General features: G+C 35.1%; 1 protein-coding gene across 9 annotated transcripts in view; it reads left to right on the plus strand.

The window, feature by feature from the left end:
- Window positions 1–21,277, plus strand: part of EVI5 (ecotropic viral integration site 5) — a 200,801-nt gene that overhangs the window by 91,748 nt on the left and 87,776 nt on the right. For 5 of the 9 annotated variants that reach the window (XM_029228674.1, XM_029228675.1, XM_029228682.1 and 2 more), the window contains 4 exons: window positions 4,219–4,279; window positions 14,087–14,140; window positions 15,993–16,025; window positions 16,580–16,726. In XM_029228674.1, the coding sequence (XP_029084507.1) occupies window positions 4,219–4,279; window positions 14,087–14,140; window positions 15,993–16,025; window positions 16,580–16,726 (295 nt within the window). The remainder of the gene's footprint in view (window positions 1–4,218; window positions 4,280–14,086; window positions 14,141–15,992; window positions 16,026–16,579; window positions 16,727–21,277) is intronic. The other 4 variants (XM_029228680.1, XM_029228678.1, XM_029228677.1 and 1 more) reach the window with 3 other exon arrangements.

Below are 21,277 nucleotides of genomic sequence, written 5' to 3' on the forward strand. Positions count from 1 at the left end.
ACAGCAGTGAGAGGCCCGCGTACCGCAAAAAAAAAAAAAAAAAAAAGTAAATGAATTAAACTCTCCAAAAGACATAGATTGGCAGAATGGGGAAAACCACATGATCCAACTACATGTTATCTACAGGTGACTCATTTTAGATCCAAAGATGCAAATAGATTGAAAGCGAAAGGTTGGGAAAAAATATTCCATGCAAATAGTAAACAAAAGAGAGCAGAGGTAGCTATAGTAATATCAGACAAAACAGACTTTAAATTTTAAAAGTTTCCAAGAGACAAAGACAGGTAATATATATTAATGAAAGGTTCAATATAGCAATAGGTGTTACAATTATAAATATTTATACACCAATGACAGACTATCAAAATATATGAAGCAAAAATGGACAGATGAAGTGAGAAGTGGACACTTCTACAGTAGTAGTTGGAAACTTCAATATCCCACTCTCAGTAATGGATAGACCAACCAGAGAATATAAGTAAGGAAATAGAGGACTCAACACAATAAACCAACTATATCTAATAGAGATACACAGAACACTTTACCCAATAACAACGACACTATTAAGTCTCAGTAGATTTTAAGAGATGTACAAAATATCTTCTTCAGCTATAACAAGTTGAAGTTAGATATCAATAACAGAAGTAAAACTGGAAACAGCAATTTTTTGGAAATTAAACAACACACTCTTAAACAACCAGTGGATCAGTGAAAAAGTTTTATTTTTCAGTAGCATCAAAATAAATACTTAGGAATTATCCAAGGAGGCAGAAGACTTGTACAATGAAAACATCAAAACATTACTGCAAGAAATTAAATATATAAACAAATGGAAACACATCCCATATTCAAGGATTGGAAGACTTAATCTTGTTAAGATGTCAGTACTACCCAAAATGATCTACAGATTCAGTGCAGTCCTTATCAAAATACTGATGACGTTTTTTTTTGCGGATAGAAAACCCCATTCTAAAATTCATATGGAACCTTAAAGGACCCCAGATAGCCAAAATAATCTTGAACAAGAACAACAAATCTGGAGGACTCACACATCCTGATTTCTAAACTTACTGCAAAGCTACAGTAATCAAAACAGGTTGGCACTGGAATAAAGACAGAAATAAGCCCTTACATGATCAAATGATTTTTGTCAAGGATGCTGAGACCATTCAATATGGAAAGGACTGTCTTTCAACAAATGGTGCAGAGAAAACCGGATATCCACATGCGAAAATATGAAGTTGGACCCTCACCTAACACCATATGCAAAATTTAAGTCAAAATGGATCAAAGATCTAAGGACTAAAACTAAAACTCTTAGATGAAAACATAGGGCAAAAGCTTCATGACATTGGATTTGGCAATGATATCTTGCATATGACACCAACGGCACAGACAACAAAAGAAAAAATAGACAAACTAAAGTTCATGAAAAATTTAAAATTTGGTTATTAAGAGGTAAAAACTTTCAGTTACAAAATGAGTCCTCAGTGTGAAATGTACAGTGTGGAGAGTATGGTCAGTAGTTATGTAATAGCTTTGTTAGGTGATCCTTTTGAAATGTATAGAAATGTCAAATCACTGTGTTGTGTACCAGGAACTAACACAGTGTTGTAGGTCAGTTATATTTCAGAAACAAATAAGCTCATAGAAAAAGAGATCAGATTTGTTGTTACTAGAGGTGGGGGCCAAGAGAGGGGGAATTGATAAAGGCAGTCAAAAGGCACAAACTTCCAGTTTTTAGATAAGTAAGTACTGGGGATGTAATGTATAACATGATAAAGATAGGTAACACTGCTGTACATTATATATGAAAGTCGTTAAGAGAGTAAATTCTGAGTTCTCATCACAAGGAAAAAAAATTTTTTTTTCTATTTTAAGCCCTAGAGCGGAACAACTTTAATTTAAAAATGTAACAGGTTGGGGCTTCCCTGGTGGCGCAGTGGTTAAGAATCCGCCTGCCAATGCAGGGGACAAGGGTTCAAGCCCTGGTTCGGGAAGTTCCCACATGTCACAGAGCAACAAAGCCCATGCGACACAACTACTGACCCTGCACTCTAGAGCCCGCGAGCCGCAACTACAGAAGCTCGCGTGCCTAGAGCCCGTGCTCCGCAACAAGAAAAGCCAACACAATGAGAAGCCTGTGCACTGCAACGAAGAGTAGCCCCCGCTTGCCGCAACTAGAGAAAGCACGCAGGCAGCAAGGAAGACCCAATGCAGCCAAAAATAAAGTAAATAAATAAATAATTGATTTAAAAAATCTATATGCGGTAATGGATGTTCACTAAACTTATTGTGGTAATAATTCATGATGTATATAAGTGAAATTATTATTCTATACACCTTAAACTTATACGACGCTGTATGTCAGTTATATCTCAATAAAACTGGAAGAAAACATAATAAAAAATTCAGAAAAGTTCTATCCATTAGAGGCTCATAAAATTTAAAAATAAAATATTACTGTACTTTGAGAAAATTTTTGTGTATTCTAAGACATTCAACAGAAAAAGGCAACCCACAGAATGGGAGAAAATGTTTGCAAATCACATATCTGATAAAAGATTAATATCTAGAATATATAGAGAACTCTTAAAACCCAACAGCCAAAAACAAAACAGCTGGATTAAAAAATGGACAATGGATTTGAATAGACATTTCTCCAAAGAAGAGATATAAATGGTCAGTTAGCACATAAAGAGACGCTCAATGTATGGTATGATATGGGTGAACTATGGGGACATTATGCTAAGTGAAATAAGCCAGTCACAATAGGACAAATACTGTATGATTCCACTTATATGAGATACTTAGTGTTCTCAGACTCACACAGACAGAATGTAAAATGGTTGTAGCCAGGGCCTGGTGAGAGGGGGAAATGGGGTGTTATTGTTTCATAGGTACAGAGTTTCAGTTTTATAAGATGAAAAAAGCTGTGGACATGATGGTGGTGATGGCTGCACAACATTATAAATGTATTTAATACCACTGAATTGTACATTTAAAAATAGTTAAGATGGTAAAGTTTGTTATGTGTATTTTACCACAATAAAAAGATGTTCTGTGAGATAAATGAAATTATACATAGTACATAATAGATTCTTGTCCTTTGAGGGAGAACTTGATTTTTAAAAGAAGCTATAAGTTATGTGGGACCTGGTTATTATTTGGAGGGTTTAACTTGTTATTAACATTTTTGATTGAGAGTAAGGTATAAAAATAATTTGGTAGGACTAATTTTTGGATGGCCGATAATTTTTTAAGATAATTTTGTGTTTATAGTAGAGTTGCAAAAATAGTACCTTGCATTTGTTTGTCATTTCTTACTCTCCTACAGTCCGTGACAGTTCTTCAGTCTTTTCTTGTTTTTTCTGACCTTGGCACTTCTGATGCGAGCTGGTCAAATGTTTTTTAGAATGTCCTTCAATTGGGGTTTGATGATTTCTCTTGATTAGATTGAGGATATGCATTATTGGGAAGGATACCACAGAGGTGAGGTGCCACCTTTCTCAGTACTTTTTAACAGGGAGTGTGTCATGTCAGTATGCATTACCGGTGATGTTAACCTTCATCATTTGGCTCAGATGCTGTCTGCTAAGATCCTGTACTATAAATTTACTATTTTTTCCTTTGTAATTAGTAAATATTTGGGGAGAGATACTTTGAGACTGTGCTTAAACTTTTACCCACTAATTTTAGCATTCATTCATTTTTCTTGCCTATTGGCAGTTATTTATTGTGGAGTTCTAATGGTGATTTTTATATTTGCCTCATTCTTTCTACATTTATTAACTGGAATTTTTTGTTAGGAAGAGTTGTTCCTTTTCTCCCCTTACAAATTTCTAGTCAAGTTTAGTTAAGATCCAGTTGAACTTTATCAGTGTATTTTAATTTGAGAGGGAAGGGTTTGTGCTTCTTCTGTAAGTTAAGGGCTGAATAGAATCTCTAAACTCAGTTCTCTGGTGCTTTATAGCATTTTACTTTCTAAAGTTTACTTTTGTGTGGTTCTTATATTTGTTATTTTTGAAGTAATTTTTTTTTTCGTGGTAGCTTGTATAACTATTGAGATGGTGTTTCTGATTTCAAGTATCTCAAGTCATAAGTTGGGGGAACATAGCAAAATTGTATTTTGTGTTAATATATGGTTTTAAATTTTATAATTTCCGTAACTAGTTTGGAATGAAAGCATACCTTTAACTTTTTTTTTTTCTTTCTCAGGCTTGAAAAGGAATATACTACAATAAAAACTAAAGAAATGGAAGAACAAGTTGAAATTAAAGTAAGCATCTTAGGACTTTTAAAAGTACTGAACATAAATTCATTAAAGTCAGTTATTTGGCAGTAGATGTTATGTTGATATATTTATTACCTGTTCTAAATTTAACAACGATGTTTGTATTTATTGATTGATAAATTTACCATCCCACTAGATTATAGTTAAAAACAGACATTTCAAAAACTGATCTGAAGTGGTTTTTGTTCTAGTGTGAAAGAAAGCAGCTTCCTTTTTCTGGATTTATTGGTGGGTCATCAGGAGAACATACTTCTTTGAGGAAGATAATTATCATTTCATTTAAGCATGTTTTGAAAAGTTATAGAGAATATAATCTGTAACATGCTGAGACTAACAGCAGTATAGTATAAAGGAGACCTAATAGAGTAGATCATTGCATTAGAACTAATTATGGCTGCCTTAAAGATGCAGAAAGCTTTGACTAATTAAATTTTCTCATCGCTAACCAAAGATTATTTTTGAATTACTGTTCAGAGAAACAGGTAGATTTTCAATTTGAAGGACATGTAAATTCCCACGTGTACCTTAAAATTCTTGTTTGTATCCCTGTAGGCCAGAAATTGTTGAGGATCTTTGGCATTGTGTGAGCTGGGTGTTAAGGAAAATTGAATTGGCATTTATGCTGATATTTCAGGATGGGGCTAATGAGTAGAAGCACGAGTTAGTGAAGGAACTCAGTGACTGGCAGATCCAATTCCTTACCTTTTGTTTTCCCCCCAGCTGCCTGAAAGAAAAAAAAAAAGAAACAAAAAAACAAATTTATTGAATGACTCCACTTTTGTATATTTGGATGTGTCTGATTTTTTACTTCAACCTGGCAAGACATTTGATGACCATCTTATTTACAATTCCCTACCTGTGTATTATTTTGCCTTGCTATAAAATAACACTTCATTACTCACACCCCACATGCCTTTTTACTAGGAATGGGTTCTGTTAAATTACTACTTTTTCTTACCATAATCCTGCTCAGAAGCCTCCTGGGAGACAGTCTCTTCCCTCATCAACTCTGTCTCCCTTTTATAGATGTCTTATTTCCGTTTCTGTCACCTACTCACTATCTGTTGGAAATAGATACTTATACATTTTCTTCAGAGAGAGAGAGGAGGAGAGAAGGAAAAGATCCCTGTGGATGTTTTTCCCTCTTTTTTTTTTTGTTCTGTCACCCACCTGCTGCTCTACCATTTGCTTTTCTTTTAGGTTCCATGAGTAAGGGTAATATTAAATCATACCCTCCACTTCAACCTACTGAAAGTAAAAAGTACATCATCCTGATGAGTGGGGAGAGAGTATGGGTTATTGCATACCATGAATATTTGGAACTGCAAATCAAGAATCTGAGGATGGGGAAGCCATCCTGTTCATTTCATCATGCTTGTAGTTGCAAAAAATAAAAAAATAAAAATAACAGTTCTATGAACAATCCTTGCTCTTGAGGAAGTTTTTTTAAATTAAGTCACATGAATGTAGGAATAGCAAAGCCCTTTTCAAAAAGATCTAGCAGACATTAGCCTATATTTGCAGTTTTTTTCAAATTTTGATTTTTTGGGGAAAGTTATAGTTCATATACCTCACAAAATACTTTTGAGTATGTCTTAGGCAAAAACAGATGGCACAAAGTTGTTTATAGAGAAGAATCTGGGGGGGAAAAAGTTTAAAAAGTTAGTGGAGTGCATTGGGTAAATAAATACGCTGATCTCAGAGATAGTTCCTTTTATAAAATCTTGTTTCCACATAGTTCTTTTTTACTCTTGTACCATTTTCATTCCTTTCTTCATTCCTCCTGCCCTCTGAAGGGCAAAGCCAAAACAATTTTTGTGTAACTCTACTTTTTTAACTTCATGTTTGCATATGTCTGATTTTTAAGTTGGACCTGGCAATTCATCTCAGTCCCAACCAGAAGACCACCTTATTTACAATTAATTAGCCATGTATCATGGAGCCTCTCTCTTCTTTGGGAAATGTCACTTCCTTATTCAATTCCCTTCCCCTCGCCAAGGGCCCTTTTACAAGGGAATGAATTCTGTTAAACTAGTACTTTATTGCCTTGGTTCTCCTCAAAAGCCTTCAGGGAGATAATCTTACACTGTTCTTTACGCAAGTAGTATGATCATAATTATGTGATGTTTTGATATAGAAGTAAAAATCAGCCTTTGATGCTGTGACATGTGTTTAAGGTTTGACCTTCGGGTCAGTGACCTTTACGCTAGGAATTATACCTGTCAGCTCCCTGATCAAGATGGTGACTTTCAAGTATTTTCCATTCCTTCTCTGAAAGTGTTACAGGAAGATTTTGATAATAACGATTTCATACGGTAGATCTTACATTTTACTGTGTGAAATTTTTTGTTAATAGAAACACCTTTGTCAGTATCTTCTTCCAATCTCTTGATGTTCCACCTGAGGGGGAGGAGGTAAGAAATATTAAGATTCTAGCTTATATTGGGATAAACCACAGATCTTTAAAAAAGGAAGAGCCTTTATCCCCTACTCTATTTAAGATAGACATATGAATTTATGTTTAAATTTATGTTTTGGGGTATAGAGATTTAAGCCCTGTGAAGAGGAGTTAGAAATTCGGACTGGTTTTTAGTCAGAATTTGGATATTTTTTCTTATTTCAAAAATTATGGAATATTCCAGATATGCTGAAAACTAGAGCGTAATATAAAAACATCTGTGTTTTCACTGCCTAACATAAAAAAACATGACAAGTATTATCTAAGTCATCCAGGAATTATATTGAACAATCAATATAAAGTACTAGTACTGACACATTTATTCAACACTTAATATATGAAGGATAATTTACGTACATTATCTCCTTTTATTCTTCCAGTAACCTTATGAAAGGGTTGTTTGTCTTTCTATGAAGAAACTAAGGTTCAGAAAGCTCAAATAATAAGCTAGTGGTCATACTGACAGAAAGTGGTAGAAGTCAAGAGTTTGAACTCTGATTTGGGTTAGTCTTAGACCCATACATGTTCTTCAGTGTATACACACTACCACTTTGCAAGAGAGACTTTAATGTATTGTGATGTAGGAAGGATTTGGATGCCCATTTTTTGTGGCATTACAAACTTTTCATAAAAAAATGAATAGCTACTTAATAAAATCCAATGGGGATATAATAGCTTAATTTATTTAAGAAGTCGTTCATTTAATAGATATTTACAGTGCCTGCTACATGCCCAAACACTGTTCTAGGCACTTGATATGTGTTTATGAAACAGACCAATTCCTGCCCTTGTGGTACTATATACTCTAGTATGGAAATCAGACAATAAGTAAAATGTACAGTGTTTTAGATGGTGATAAGTGTTAAACAGAGGAAAAAAATATCTTAGGGAAGGGAAAATAAAATGATAGTGTTCGGATTAAAAGTTTAGAGAAGTTGACCAGGTTACCTTTGAATAAAGACCTGAAGGAAGGGAGGGAGACAGATATATAAGGAGAGCAGGGTCTGGTCAGGAGCATGCTGATGGGGAGTAGTGATGGGACAACATGAAGACGAGGGAAGTGAAAGGAGGTAAGGTGTTGCACATTGCAGATAATGTTGGGAGTTGCTGAACATGTGAAGACTTTAGCTTTTACTCTGGTGAGCCGCTGGGGTTTTCAGTAGAGAAGGACAAGATCTGACTTAAGTTTTCAGTGCATGTTCTGGCTGCTGTGTTGAGATTATATTGCAGGGGGTAAGAGCAGAAGCAGGGATATTAAGTAGAAAGCTGGTGAAGTGATGCAGGCAAGGGCTGGTGGTGGCTTGGACTGAAGTGTTGAGAAATTATTAGATTCTGAATAGGTTTTAAAGGTGTAGCTGATTGTGGAGGTGTCAGAGGGACAGAAATCAAGGACTTTGGCCTGAGCAGTTAGAAGAATGCAGTTCCCAGTACCTGCATTGGGAAAGTCTACAGGAGGAATACCAAGAGCCCCAGTTTTGGTTATATTAAGTATGAGATGCCCAGGAGCTGTTCAAGTAGCTCCTCGGAATACAGTAAGTCCCCTGTGTATGAACGAGTTCTGTTCAGAGAGCGCATTTGTAAGTTCAGTTTGTAAAGTCCAACAGAGTTAGCCTAGGTACCCAACTAACACAGTCGGCTATATAGTACTGTACTGTAATAGGTTTATAATGCTTTTCACACAAATGATACATAAAGAAACAAGCAAAAAAATAAACATCTTTAATCTTATAGTACTGTACCTTGAAAAGTACAGTAGTACAGTACCACAGCTGGCACACAGGGGCTGGCTTTGAGTGAACAGGCAAGAAGAAGTACTGACTGGAGGAGGGAGAGGAGGGGGAAGATGGTAGAGCTGAAGGATTGTCAGCAATAAGAGACAGAGGGCAAGCTGCAGTTTTAAGAACGCACGTTCAAATCTTTGAAAGTTCACAACTTGAAGGTTCGTATGTAGGGGATTTTATTTAAAGTTGGAGTTAAGAGAGGACAAGCTGGAAATAAAAATTTGACAGTTATTGACATGATCATATTAAAAGCCATGAGAGTAGATGAGATTACCTGGGGAATGGATGTAGATAAAACAGAAGAGTACAAGAATTAAGCCCAAGAGTAAGCCAACATTTAAAACTTAGGAAGACCAAGAGCCAATCAGCAAAGTAGGAGAACACCAGGGAAATATAATGTCCTAGAAGCCAAGAGAAAAGAGTGATTCAGAAAGAGAGCCATTTACTGTGTCAAATGCTAAAGAAAGGGGACTTCCCTGGTGGCACAGTGGTTAAGAATCCGCCTGCCAATGCAGGGGCCACGGGTTCGAGCCCTGGTCTGGGAAGATCCCATATGCCATGGAGCAGTTAAGCCCGTGCACCACAACTACTGAGCCTGCTCTCTAGAGCCAGTGAGCCACAACTACTGAAACCTGCGTGCCCCAACTACTGAAGCCCACGCTCCACAACAAGCCACCACAATGAGAAGCCTGTGCACCGCAACGAAGAGTATCCCCGGCTCAAAAAAAGAATCAAAACAACCACATCTTATGAGCACACTGCAACTAGAGAGAGCCCGCGTGCAGCAACGAAGACCCAATGCAGCCAAAAATAAATAAATAAATAAATATATTTTTAAAAAAGAACAAGAGAGAATGTAAAATATATGGGCAAAAATGTAGGTAAGATGTTGGTTGTGGGATGTTGTGAAGTTCTGTTGTGATTGCTTCAATTTTTTCACTGAAATCAGAAACAAGATTATCATCTGAGAGTGACAGTAGGGTGGAGGGTTGCTGGTTTGAAGACAGAGGAGAAAGTATGAAATAGTGATCTAAGAAGGTGGGAGAAGGAATGGACTAAGGAAACACATTACTCTAGGATGCATTAAGAGTCCAACTGAATTTAGTGATTGTTAATTGAAATAAACTTTACCGTTTTATTTTTCTTTGGTCATATTTACTGGCTGAGGTGCAGACTCAAGAGTTGTCAGTGTGTTGACCCAGACTAGTGGTTTCCCAGGCAAGTATGCTCACTACTAAAGAAGAGAAGGGAAAGGGGGATAAAAGCAAGGGAAAGTCTGCAATGATTGGAAATTAAACTTTGTTTGGGAAGAGAGGATATCAGGCAGTGAGGGACAGTGAAAAGTTGGTAGGATCCATGGATTATCCCAACAAGAAGGAGGATTATTGAGTTTGGGTTACTTCATGAAATGAGTAAGCTGGAAAGAATAGAGTGGTTTGTTTGAAACTGAGATTCCCCTATTTTGGCATATTTAGGTTGTTTTTCGTTTTTTATCATTAAAAAATAATGCTTATGTTAACATCTTTGTATATAAAGTTTTGTGGTACCTTCTATTTCTGTAGTCAGTTGTAAAAAGTAGAATTACTGAATTATAGGATATTAGTATTTTTACGACATTCAATATGCACTAAGTAAATTTCCTAAAGAATATTTCCAGGATATGTTCTTGGCAGCGTTTCCATTTCACTAATACCTTGCATACATTAGATATTTCATTCTTGTTCTCACCCTTAGTCTCATTTTCTTTTCTAATTTGGTAGGTCAAAAAAGTCTCTCTTTTTAAGTGTATGTATCTGTTGCTCTTTCTCTTTGTGGTTTTCACTTTAAAGTTTAGAAAACACCTTTTTAATTAATTCTAGGAAATGTGATTAAAAGTAAGGATACTCAAAAATTAATGAGAGGGCATCCCTGGTGGCGCAGTGGTTGAGAGTCCGCCTGCCGATGCAGGGGACACGGGTTCGTGCCCCGATCCGGGAGGATCCCACATGCAGCGGAGCGGCTGGGCCCGTGAGCCATGGCCGCTGAGCCTGCGCGTCCGGAGCCTGTACTCCGCAATGGGAAAGGCCACAACAGTGAGAGGCCCGTGTACCGCAAAAAAAAAAAAAAAAAAAAAAAATTAGAAATCAGTCAAGTGATAGATTTTAGTCATTAACTTTCCTATATAGCAGCAATAAACATTTCAAAAGTATCTTGGAAAAAAGAAATTCAATTTGAAATAAAGATAAAAGCATATTTGGGACTTACCTGGTTACACAGTGGTTAAGAATCCGCCTGCCAATGCAGGGGACATGGGTTCAAGCCCTGGTCCAGGAAAATCCCACATGCCACAGAGCAACGAAGCCCATGCACCACAACTACTGAGCCTGCTCTCTAGAGCCTGTGAGCCACAACTACTGAGCCTGCGTTCTAGAGCCTGCGAGCCACAACTACTGAGCCTGCGTGCCTAGACCCCCTGCTCCACAACAAGAGAAGCCACCCCAATGAGAAGCCCGTGCACCGCAGTGAAGAGTAGCCCCTACTCACCACAACTAGAGAGAAAAGCCCTCCCGCAACAATGAAGACCCAATTCAGCCAAAATTTAATTAGTTAATTAAACTAATTTTTTTAAAAAGCATATTTAAGAATAGCCTAAATGAAAAATAGTGTAAAACCTAACGAACACCAAAAAAACTTTGCAAAGGGTGTTTTTAAAGGATGAGTAAAGGGGAGAGACAAAAATAACTACGTGTTGTATAAAAACAATCTAAAGAATAATTATTTTAAAAAATAGACAAAAGTAATAAAATTATATTCATGCCCTAACTTTAAAAATATTATAGCAATGCTTATCATTAACCAAGTATTTGGTATATATTAGGCAGTGTGCTATCTCGTTGAATTCTTGCAGCATCATTGTAGGTTTTATTAGTGTAATTTTCTGGTTGAGGAAATGGAGATTCCAGGGCACTGAATGATATCCACAGGTGTTAATTGTACAGTGAGGATTTGAACCTAAACCTACCTCATTTCAAAACCCAGTCTCTAAACTACTAGTCTACTAGTAAAGGTTTGCGGAGGATAAAAAACACAATATAAGAAGGGGGAAAATTACCTATAACATGTTAAAAGAGATTACAAAGCTCTAATTACCAAAATACTGTGAAGGTAACCCTGAAACAGTCTTTAATAACTGTAAAGTCTATTATATTTTTCAACTCATAATGAAGTGGGTATCACACAAATGAGGAATTGATGATTTATTTAAAAAGTGGTATTAAGACATTTGTATAGGTGTTTGGGGGGAAAATGAATTCAGGTTTTTATAGCAAAATTTCAGAAGATTTAAAGGGGGTGGGGAGGGAAATCCAAATGAATGTTTTTAGTTTTAAATTTTAAGCATTATTTCTATTGAAATATTAACTTTATTCACTCAATTGTCTGGTTGAACTTAACTTCCTAAGTCTTTTAGAAAAACAAAATGCTACTTTTTTTTTCATGAAGTATGTTGAGAAGATTTTGAGAATCACATTTATTTCTTTGGCTTTCCAGACTTTAAGAGCATTTAATAATTGCTTATTTGTGTAGACTATTATGCTATACATAATGTGAGTAGCAAAAAAATGAGAAATATTTTCTTTTTCTCAAACTATTTTGTAGCTTGAGATCACACATAAAGTAATATCTATTTCAATTCATCCAAATATATTCTAGTGAATAGAGCAAAAATATTTAATTTGCAAACTGTCTTTGTAATAAGTAAGATTTATTTGTTCCAATTTGTGGTCCACTTAATAAGACAACAATAATTCATAGTCTTTTATTTGTTTTGTTCTGAGATTTTATATGTCATATAAACTATATTTTAGTCTTTACTGGCAAAATAATAGGTTGAATTAATAGAAGAATTTTCTGAGGAAGACATTTTTAGCAGGAATTTAGAGGAAGGCAGGGTTGGAAGAAGGCTGGATTGCACTCTAGAGCAAATTGGTACAAAAAGGTCAGAGGGAGTTTGAAATTATAATGATGGCAAAATGAAGGGATAACTTATATTGGTGAACTATACAAAAAGGAGATGATTTTTTAACGTAGCGTGTTTTGTTTTTTTTTCATATTATTTTCCATTATGTTGTCACAGGAAAGAACTGTAGTTCCCTGTGCTATACAGTAGGACCTTGTTGTTTATCCATCCTATATATAGTAGTTTGCATCTGCTAATCCCAAACTGCCAATCTATCCTTCTCCAACCCCACTTTCCCCCTTGGCAACTACAAGTCTGTTTTCTATGTCTGTGAGTCTGTTTCTGTTTCATAGATATGTTCATTTGTGTCATATTTTAGATTCCACATATAAGTGGTATCATGGTATTTGTCTTTCTCTTTCTGACTTACTTTGCTTAGTATGATAATCTCTAGGTCCACCTGTGTTGCTGCAGATGGCATTATTTCATTCTCTTTTTATGACTGAGTAGTATTCCATTGTGTGTGTGTGTGTGTGTGTGTGTGTGTGTGTGTATCACATCTTCTTTATCCATTCATCTATCGATGGGCATCTAGGTTGTTTCCATGTCTTGGCTATTGTAAATAGTGCTGCTATGAACAAAGGCATGTGTGTATCTTTTCAAATCATAGTTTTGTCTTGATATATGCCCAGGAGTGTGATTGCTAGATCATATGGCAGCTCAATTTTTAGTTTTTTTGAGAACTGCCATACTGTTTTACATAGTGGCTGCACCAGTTTATAATGTAGGGTGTTTTAGATTTAATACTTAATAGCGGTAATTTGACAGGGTTTTGGGAGTTGGGCATTGAGCAATTAGGTGAAGTGTTTTTTTTTTTTTAATCTGGTTTTACTCTTTTAACTACAAGAAAATGCTAGTAATTTTCTTAAATTGAAAACAACTCATGATAAATAATTCATTCAATGAAAATAACTCATTCTTCATATTTTCAGAATGGAACTTTGCAACTTGGCATATATAACACATAAATGGAGGCTGATCTAGTTCTAAACTGACAATTTGATATTTATCCTATGAACTTGCATTTTTCAGATTTCTTGTTTATTTGATAGACATTTGAATATTATTTGTGTAATCTTTGTAGGAGATAAGTGAGTTAGAATCTTTTCTATCTAATAGGGATATTAAGACATATAAGAAAATACTGGGAATTCCCTGGCGGTCCAGTGGTTAGGACTCTGCGCTTTCACTGCCGAGGGCTTGGGTTCAATCCCTGGTCGGGGAACTAAGATCCTGCAAGTGGTGAGGCGCAGCCAGGAAAAAAAGAAAAAGAAAATACTGATTATGAGTCATTATGCTAGGTACAGAAAAGGAAGGGGTTATTTTGTATGTATTCTAGCTTATATTTAAAATTCAGTCACAGCTGGAATGATGAACGTGGACATTTCCTTTGCCATGCATTTCTTACTCTGAGCCTTTAAGAATTTCACAGATGATAATGTAGCCATTTCTTGGACTCTTTCCTACTTATAAAAGATGGTACATTTTATCGACTGTCATTTTTCCTTCTCAGGAATGTTTGCAAGCAAACCTTTGTTTGTTTTCTTTTTCTGCAGAGGTTACGCACAGAAAATAGGCTATTAAAACAGCACATTGAAACATTAGAAAAAGTAAGTAAATTGGTACTTATGTAAACTTCAGTTGAATGCACAATAATTTTTCTATTTTAAATAAAGGCTCAAGAAATCTGGCACATGTCTCTGAAGTTGTGGTATTGACTGCTTAGCTTGCATAGCTTACTACTTAACTAAATAACTTGTCAATAAAAATTGATCATTACTAGTCCTTGAACTCTTAAGGTTAAAGTTTCAAACTGAGATTATTAGAGTAACATAGTGATGTCATTTGTTTTTGTTACATAATCTCTGAAAAGTGTGTTCTTTAGGGGTAACCTAATTGAGGATCCATTCTGTGTAGTATTTTAAAGATGAATTTCAAATGTTGCCCTGTCGAGCCATATATTAAATGTGGCAGTGATTTCTTTAAGGCCTAGGATTGCTTTAAGTTTAGTCAAAATGACTGACTGATTTCTTATATAAAAATTCACCATGATGTTTGTTGATTTTCAACACAGGAATTGTGACTAAACTTTTGGTTCTTAGAATTGTTTTGATACCGCTTGTTACCTCTTCCTCTCTGTTTCATATAAAATAACTGGGTAAATGTGTCAATCTTGAATTATTTTTCTTATTGTGCTTTTGATGTAGTGTCTTTCGTAGTCTTGTTCCTGATGCTATAAGAATGTATTAAGTAATAGAAGTATAGCCTAAGAGTTTTGGTTTATTAAAGGAGAAACATCTGAATTCACAAACTGTTTTGGGTTTTTTTTTTTGTTTCTTTTTACCAAAAATGAAAGTTAGTAGTTTAAAAAATAGTCCTCATGATATTGCCAAGTATCTTAAAATCTTCCCTGAAAGTCTACAGGTCAATATTTAGGAATTAAATGAATGAAGATATAGATTATTTGCATGTTTATCTTTTGTTTGAAAGTATTGATGGTTTCATATTAAATAGCATGGCAGAAGGACAGGATCTTTGTTACATGTATATTTTTGTTATATAATAATTGCAGGTACATTATATTAAGGATATATTTCTTTCATCTTATTAGAGTTTGAAGATAATTCTGCTTTTTTGGTGACTGCAAAAAAGGTTGAGCTTAATTGTTTTTAAGTCATTTTGATTTTATCAATATATATTTTTTCCACTAAACACTCAGTTTATAGTAAAATGTACATCTTCCTAGGTGGTCTTTTATCTTTGGAGTAAGACATTTTCACAGAGAAAGCATTTTTATTTCATTGAACCTTAAGAATAATAAAGGTGCTGTCTGAAAGAGTTAAGTTTGGATTTTGCTTCTAGAAAATTAAGTACCTTTTTACTGGCTTAGATGGCCTAGGTGTGTTCTTTAGCACTTAGAATTCTGTAAATACTTAGATACCAATTAAAGTCTGTAACTGAAATGTTTACTTACTCAGTTATTGCTAGAGGTTATTATGGTTGAGCTCATTAATTTCATTTGTCATATTTTCCTTGCTTTGCTTCTTTGGAAGTGGCTGTTGCACAAGTTGCTGTCACACTTCATAAGTGATATTGCTTACTCAAATTCCTTCTCCCTTTCATATAAATGATTTGACAATATGGCTGATGCTAAAAATACTTAAAGTATGCTTTAAAAAGAAGATATTAGCTTGTCCCAAATAATGAAAACCCTCTTGGAATTTGTGTTTGATCTCTTCTAGACGCACATGATTTTCTGCAGTTTATCCTTATTTTGATATATTCTTTTTTAAGAATGGAAACACATGCAATAAAAAATAATTTTAAAATCTAAATGTCCATCTTAATTACAGTGAAATGTAGGTGGAATTTGGGTATGCGTTGTTTCTTCTTATTCCTAATTTTATCACCTTGATTTTGTTTCTTTCTCTTATATTTCTATCTGAATTTTTCCTTTTGTAGGAAAGTGCTTCCTTGGCAGATAGATTGATACAGGTATAGTTTTTTTTTTTAAGCATTTTCTCTAACGTCTAAGGAAAGTCCTAAACCTAGAAATTCATATTTTAATGCATGCAATTTTACATGCATTTATCTAGAAATAATTTTTGGGGTGGTATCTATGGGTGTAAACTTAATTTTTGATAATAGTGTGTTACCTTTATTAAAATAAACCCATCTTTTGCACGTTTTAGAGCTAACCTTATTTTAAAGTTTATTCCAAAATGGCAATCAGTGGATTCTGCGAAATTAACCACTATTCATTGAAAACATTAGTCCTGCATGTACAATAATATTGCATGAATTGAATTTTTATTGACTGAAAGAAGAATTGTTCTTAAGATTATCAGATGAATTTTTCATTTGGTTTCCCAAAATTTGCTGGAGCAATAATGAGCTGCTGGCTAATAATTACTCAGGCTGTTCTGTTCTCTGAGGTGATCTTTTTTTTTTTTTTTTAACATGTCAAAGTAAGTAACTAAACCTCACAAAGGCAGTCTTTCTTGAATCTATCCTAAATTGCTTTACACACAAAAAAATTATGTCCTAAGGGACAAGTGACAAGAGCCCAGGAGGCTGAGGAAAACTACCTCATAAAACGGGAGTTGGCCAACATCAAACAGCAGAGTGATGAGGCCAGTGCTAAACTGGAGCAAGCTGAAAATACCATCAGGAAGCTCCAGCACCAACAGCAATGGGTAAGGAGTCTGGTAGTGGTTTTTCTCACCTTTCTCATCTCCTTCCTTTAAACTTTTTTTTTAAAGCACAACTTGTGTGCTCTTGTTTTAAACAATTTTGTTTTCTACTTTAATTGAGTTCTTAATCAATTTTAAGTTCTGTAATATTTACAGGTCTTATTGTGGCCTAAAGACTCCTTGTTCTAACATTTTTTTTTTTCTGTCTACACAGTTTTGTTAGAATTAGGTAATGTTTTCTTTCCTTACATTATATTTTAAGTCACAGCAAGTAAGTGATGTATGTCAGACCTGCTTTTTAGGTTTTAGAAATCTGTTTATTTACAAAAGATATTTTTCCATGGGTAATTATTAAATCTTCTGATAGTTTTTGTTAATTGTGTACACGAGATACTACCCAACATGTAGAAAATATGTAACTATCTCATTTAAGTCTTTGATAATATGGTGATTTATATCTTGTGAAATACTATAGTCTTCTTACATCAAGACATTAAATTATGGGTTCAGTTATATGCTTACATTTTTTTCAAGAAGAGAGAAGTTGTGAAAATGAAAAAAATGGACTTTTAAAATATTATGTTAACTAAGAGTACTAAACAGCTTCTGATTGTACAGCTATCCTCAGGTATCTTTTGTAACTTAGATATTATTTTCCATTGGCAAATTCAGACAAGTGTGATATTAGTAAAGAATATGAGAGTTAAAAAGAAAGCCAGCTGTTTATCTTTGAAAAGATATTATTTCTTGTTTCAGTTTTCTGTTTTCAAGTAGGAGTTGGATTGTAACAGGTGGAAAAAGTTGTGGTAAACCTAGAATTCTATATAGGTCTGAAAGGTAAATAGAATGACTTCAAGGTTGGATGTTATTTTTATTCAGAAAAACTAAGAAACATTATCATCTGAGTATGAAAAGCAGAAAACTAAAAGCAAAAAGAAATTGGTATTTGAAAAAAACATAACATAAAATTTTCCCTATTAATGTTAATTGAATATGGTTACAAGAAATGAATAGCAGAGTGGTAAGAGAATACATTCATCCCTTGTTATCTGTGGCGGACTGGTTCCAGGACCCCTGAGGATACCAAAATTCTTGTATACTCAAGTCCCTTTTGTAAAATGGCATAGTATTTGCATTTAATCTGCATATATCCTCCCATATACTTTTTTTAAAATTTTTTGCACTTAGTAAATATGTTTTATAATGAAAATTCTTGAAGTATAGCTTTGAACATATATACAAGAGTAGCACAATGTGAAACAAATTGAGATTGTGTATTTTTTCCCTTTAAATCTTGGAATTGCTATTTTGGTATATGAATATTTCATTATAAACATTTATATTGTATGTTAAATATTTAAAAATTCATATTCACACACATTGTTGCTGTAGTCTCTACTACATTAGTGCTTCATGCTGCCTCCCATATACTTTAAATCATCTATAGGTTACTTATAATATCTAATACTGTGTAAATGCTAGGTAAATAGTTGTCTGTGTATGGCAAATTCGAATTTTGCTTTTTGGAACTTTCTGGATTTTTTTTTTCCTGAATATTTTCAATCCACGGTTGGTGGAATCTGCAAATGCAGAAGCTGTGGCTGTGGAGGGCTGACTGTACTAAAGAGATGGGTTTCGTTTTGCCTTTGTATGAAATGTCAATAATATCAAAGCATACAAATAGGAAAAGCAGAATTGGAGGGTCATGTTGAGAATTAAGCTGAACTGAGTTATCAGTGTAATGTGATTTTGTTATTGGAAAAGATAAGTATTATATTTACATTTAGTATAAGCTACAGTCTTTAATACATTGGAGTCATAAATTATTAGTTTCTTTGCATAGTTTTTCATATAGTAAGACCTGTGTATAGATGTGTATCAAAGATAAAAAATGTTGGTTTATAATGAAAAAGCTAAGTGGGCAAGCAAAAACAGCCAGAATGAACTGAAGCTTTTGAAAATAGTTAAGTGTAACAAAAAGAATCTTTGTACTCTAATTCAAAGGACAAGGTAGACCCATATTGTGGGGCTATGATACAACAAGTAGAAATCAAATCTCTACTTCGATTTTGCTTCCATTTTTTTTTCTCACTAAGCAGACATTCTCCTAAACTGAAATAAACTGTAAAGCAGACATATAAAGCAGTAATGCACAAAAATAGGTGAAGTAACAGAGTCTTCGTTAAATTTCTAGTTTCAAAGTAAAGTGATATTAGATATTAAAGTAACTTGCAAGATGATCATAGGAATATTATTTTTTTTTTTTTTTTGCGATACACGGGCCTCTCACTGCTGTGGCCTCTCCCATTGCTGAGCACAGGCTCCGGACGCGCAGGCTCAGCGGCCGTGGCTCACGGGCCTAGCCTCTCCGCGGCATGTGGGATCTTCCCGGACCGGGGCACGAACCCGTGTCCCCTGCATCAGCAGGCGGACTCTCAACCACTGCACCACCAGGGAAGCCCAGGAATATTATTTTTTAAAAAGGATTTTAGAAAATAAGAGATGCTAAAGGCTTTGAGGTTGGCAACTGCAGTTAGGTAATAGTGGTTAGATATCTCAGAAGAGGATCAGTGACCTTGCTGATGCTTCATTAAAAATTCCTGGAACATCTGGTTTGTGAACAATTAGAAAGATAACTTTTACTTGCTAAAAGCTAATTGACTATGCATAAGTCATAACAAACTAACTTTGTTTCTATAACAAACAAAAATTTTTTACAAGTTGTTGGTAGTGTCTCTCATGATATTCTTGACAAGGTAGAGAAATACAGATGAAAATAGTAAACTTAAGTGGCTTTATAGGTGACTATATCAAAATGGCTGTTCATGTTGAAGTAAAGAGGTGTCAGAGGTCTTTGTCTCCTACATGAAGTATTTCAGGAATGTAGGTAATATTTTTTATATATATAAATTTGTTTATTTTATTTTTTTTGGCTGCATTGGGTCTTCATTGCTGCATGTGGGCTTTCTCTAGTTGTGGTGAGCATGGGCTACTCTTCCTTGTGGTGTGCGGGCTTCTCATTGCAGTGTCTTCTCTTGTTGCGGAGCACGGGCTCTAGGCACGTGGGCTTCAGTAGTTGTGACACGCGGGCTCAGTAGTTGTGGCTCGCGGGCTGTAGAGCACAGGCTCAGTAGTTGTGGTTCATGGGCTTAGTTGCTCCATGGCATGTGGGATCTTCCCAGACCAGGGCTCGAACCCTTGTCTCCTGCATTGGCAGATGGATTCTTAACCACTCCACCACCAGGGAAGCCCCTAGGAATGTAGGTAATATGTTAATGGTGAGTCAAGATTTTAAAATATTTAAACAGTCTATTCAGAATAAGAAACTAAATAAAAGATTATTTCATAGAAGTAAATCTACAGCCTTGCCTCTAAGTTTAAAACTTAAAGATATATCTTAGTGATGCTTTATGTAGCAAAATTGAGAAATTGACAGCGGATCAGGAATTACCAATAATATAATGAGACTCCCTGCGTTCCTTATCCCAAGTATAGTCTTCTAGAAGTATAATAATCCAGTTCAGTTCTAAGTAGCTTGTAGAAAATTTGTAGTGTTGTATCTGGTTTGAATACCCAAACTCATATGAAATGTTTACAGACTGTGTTATGGCAAGTATAGGAAGATGTGGAATCCCTGGATATTTTAAGACTCTACTAAAGAAGATTTTTATAAGAACATCACAGTTATGGTCATTTTAAAGTATTTGAGAGGTGAGGTGATCTTATGGAAAAGTGGTTAGTCTCTTTTGATATTGCTTCAGAGGGCAGAATGTGTTTAAGATCCAAAGATACAAAATCTTACCAATCGGAATTTTGACAAATGGAGTAGTTTCTTCGCAAAGTAGTGAGCATACTACTGCTAGAAAGTTACCATCTATTGCTAATTGTCTTGATTACAGCCTTCCAATATAACAACATGAAGTCTTCAGAATTCTCTAAGGGTTTCAAGTCTATTCCAGCAGGAGGTATTGAATTACCAGTATAATCAACCACCACCACCACCCTCTACTGCCAGTAGTGTCATTTTATATGCTATAAATACCTTTGGATTTCATATACAGAACTGAATTCTAATCCTGTTTTGCTAACATTGTGACCTTGGATACTCAAGGATTGGGTTTCTTTTTTTCTCTAAAATGATTACATAAGGCTAGATCACCTCAAGTCTTTCTTTTTGATTTTTTTTTTTTTTTTTTTTTTTTTTGCGGTACACGGGCGTCTCACTGTTGCGGCCTCTCCCGTTGCGGAGCACAGGCTCTGGACACGCAGGCTCAGCGGCCATGGCGCACGGGCCCAGCCGCTCCGCGGCATGTGGGATCCTCCTGGACCAGGCACGAACCCATGTCCCCTGCATCGGCAGGCGGACTCTCAACCACTGCGCCACCAGGAAAGCCCCTCTTTTTGATATTTTAAATGAACTTTATTAAGGTATAAATTACATGTAATAGAATTCATCAAATTAAAATTAAAATGTATGGTTTGATATGTTTTGATATTAGTTGTATAACCATCACTATCACAATCAAAATGTAGGGTATTTCCATCACCCCCCAT

The sequence above is a fragment of the Monodon monoceros genome, unplaced genomic scaffold (assembly GCF_005190385.1).
Source record: "Monodon monoceros isolate NGI ecotype Baffin Bay Population unplaced genomic scaffold, NGI_Narwhal_1 Super_Scaffold_18, whole genome shotgun sequence".
Lineage (NCBI taxonomy): Eukaryota > Metazoa > Chordata > Mammalia > Artiodactyla > Monodontidae > Monodon > Monodon monoceros.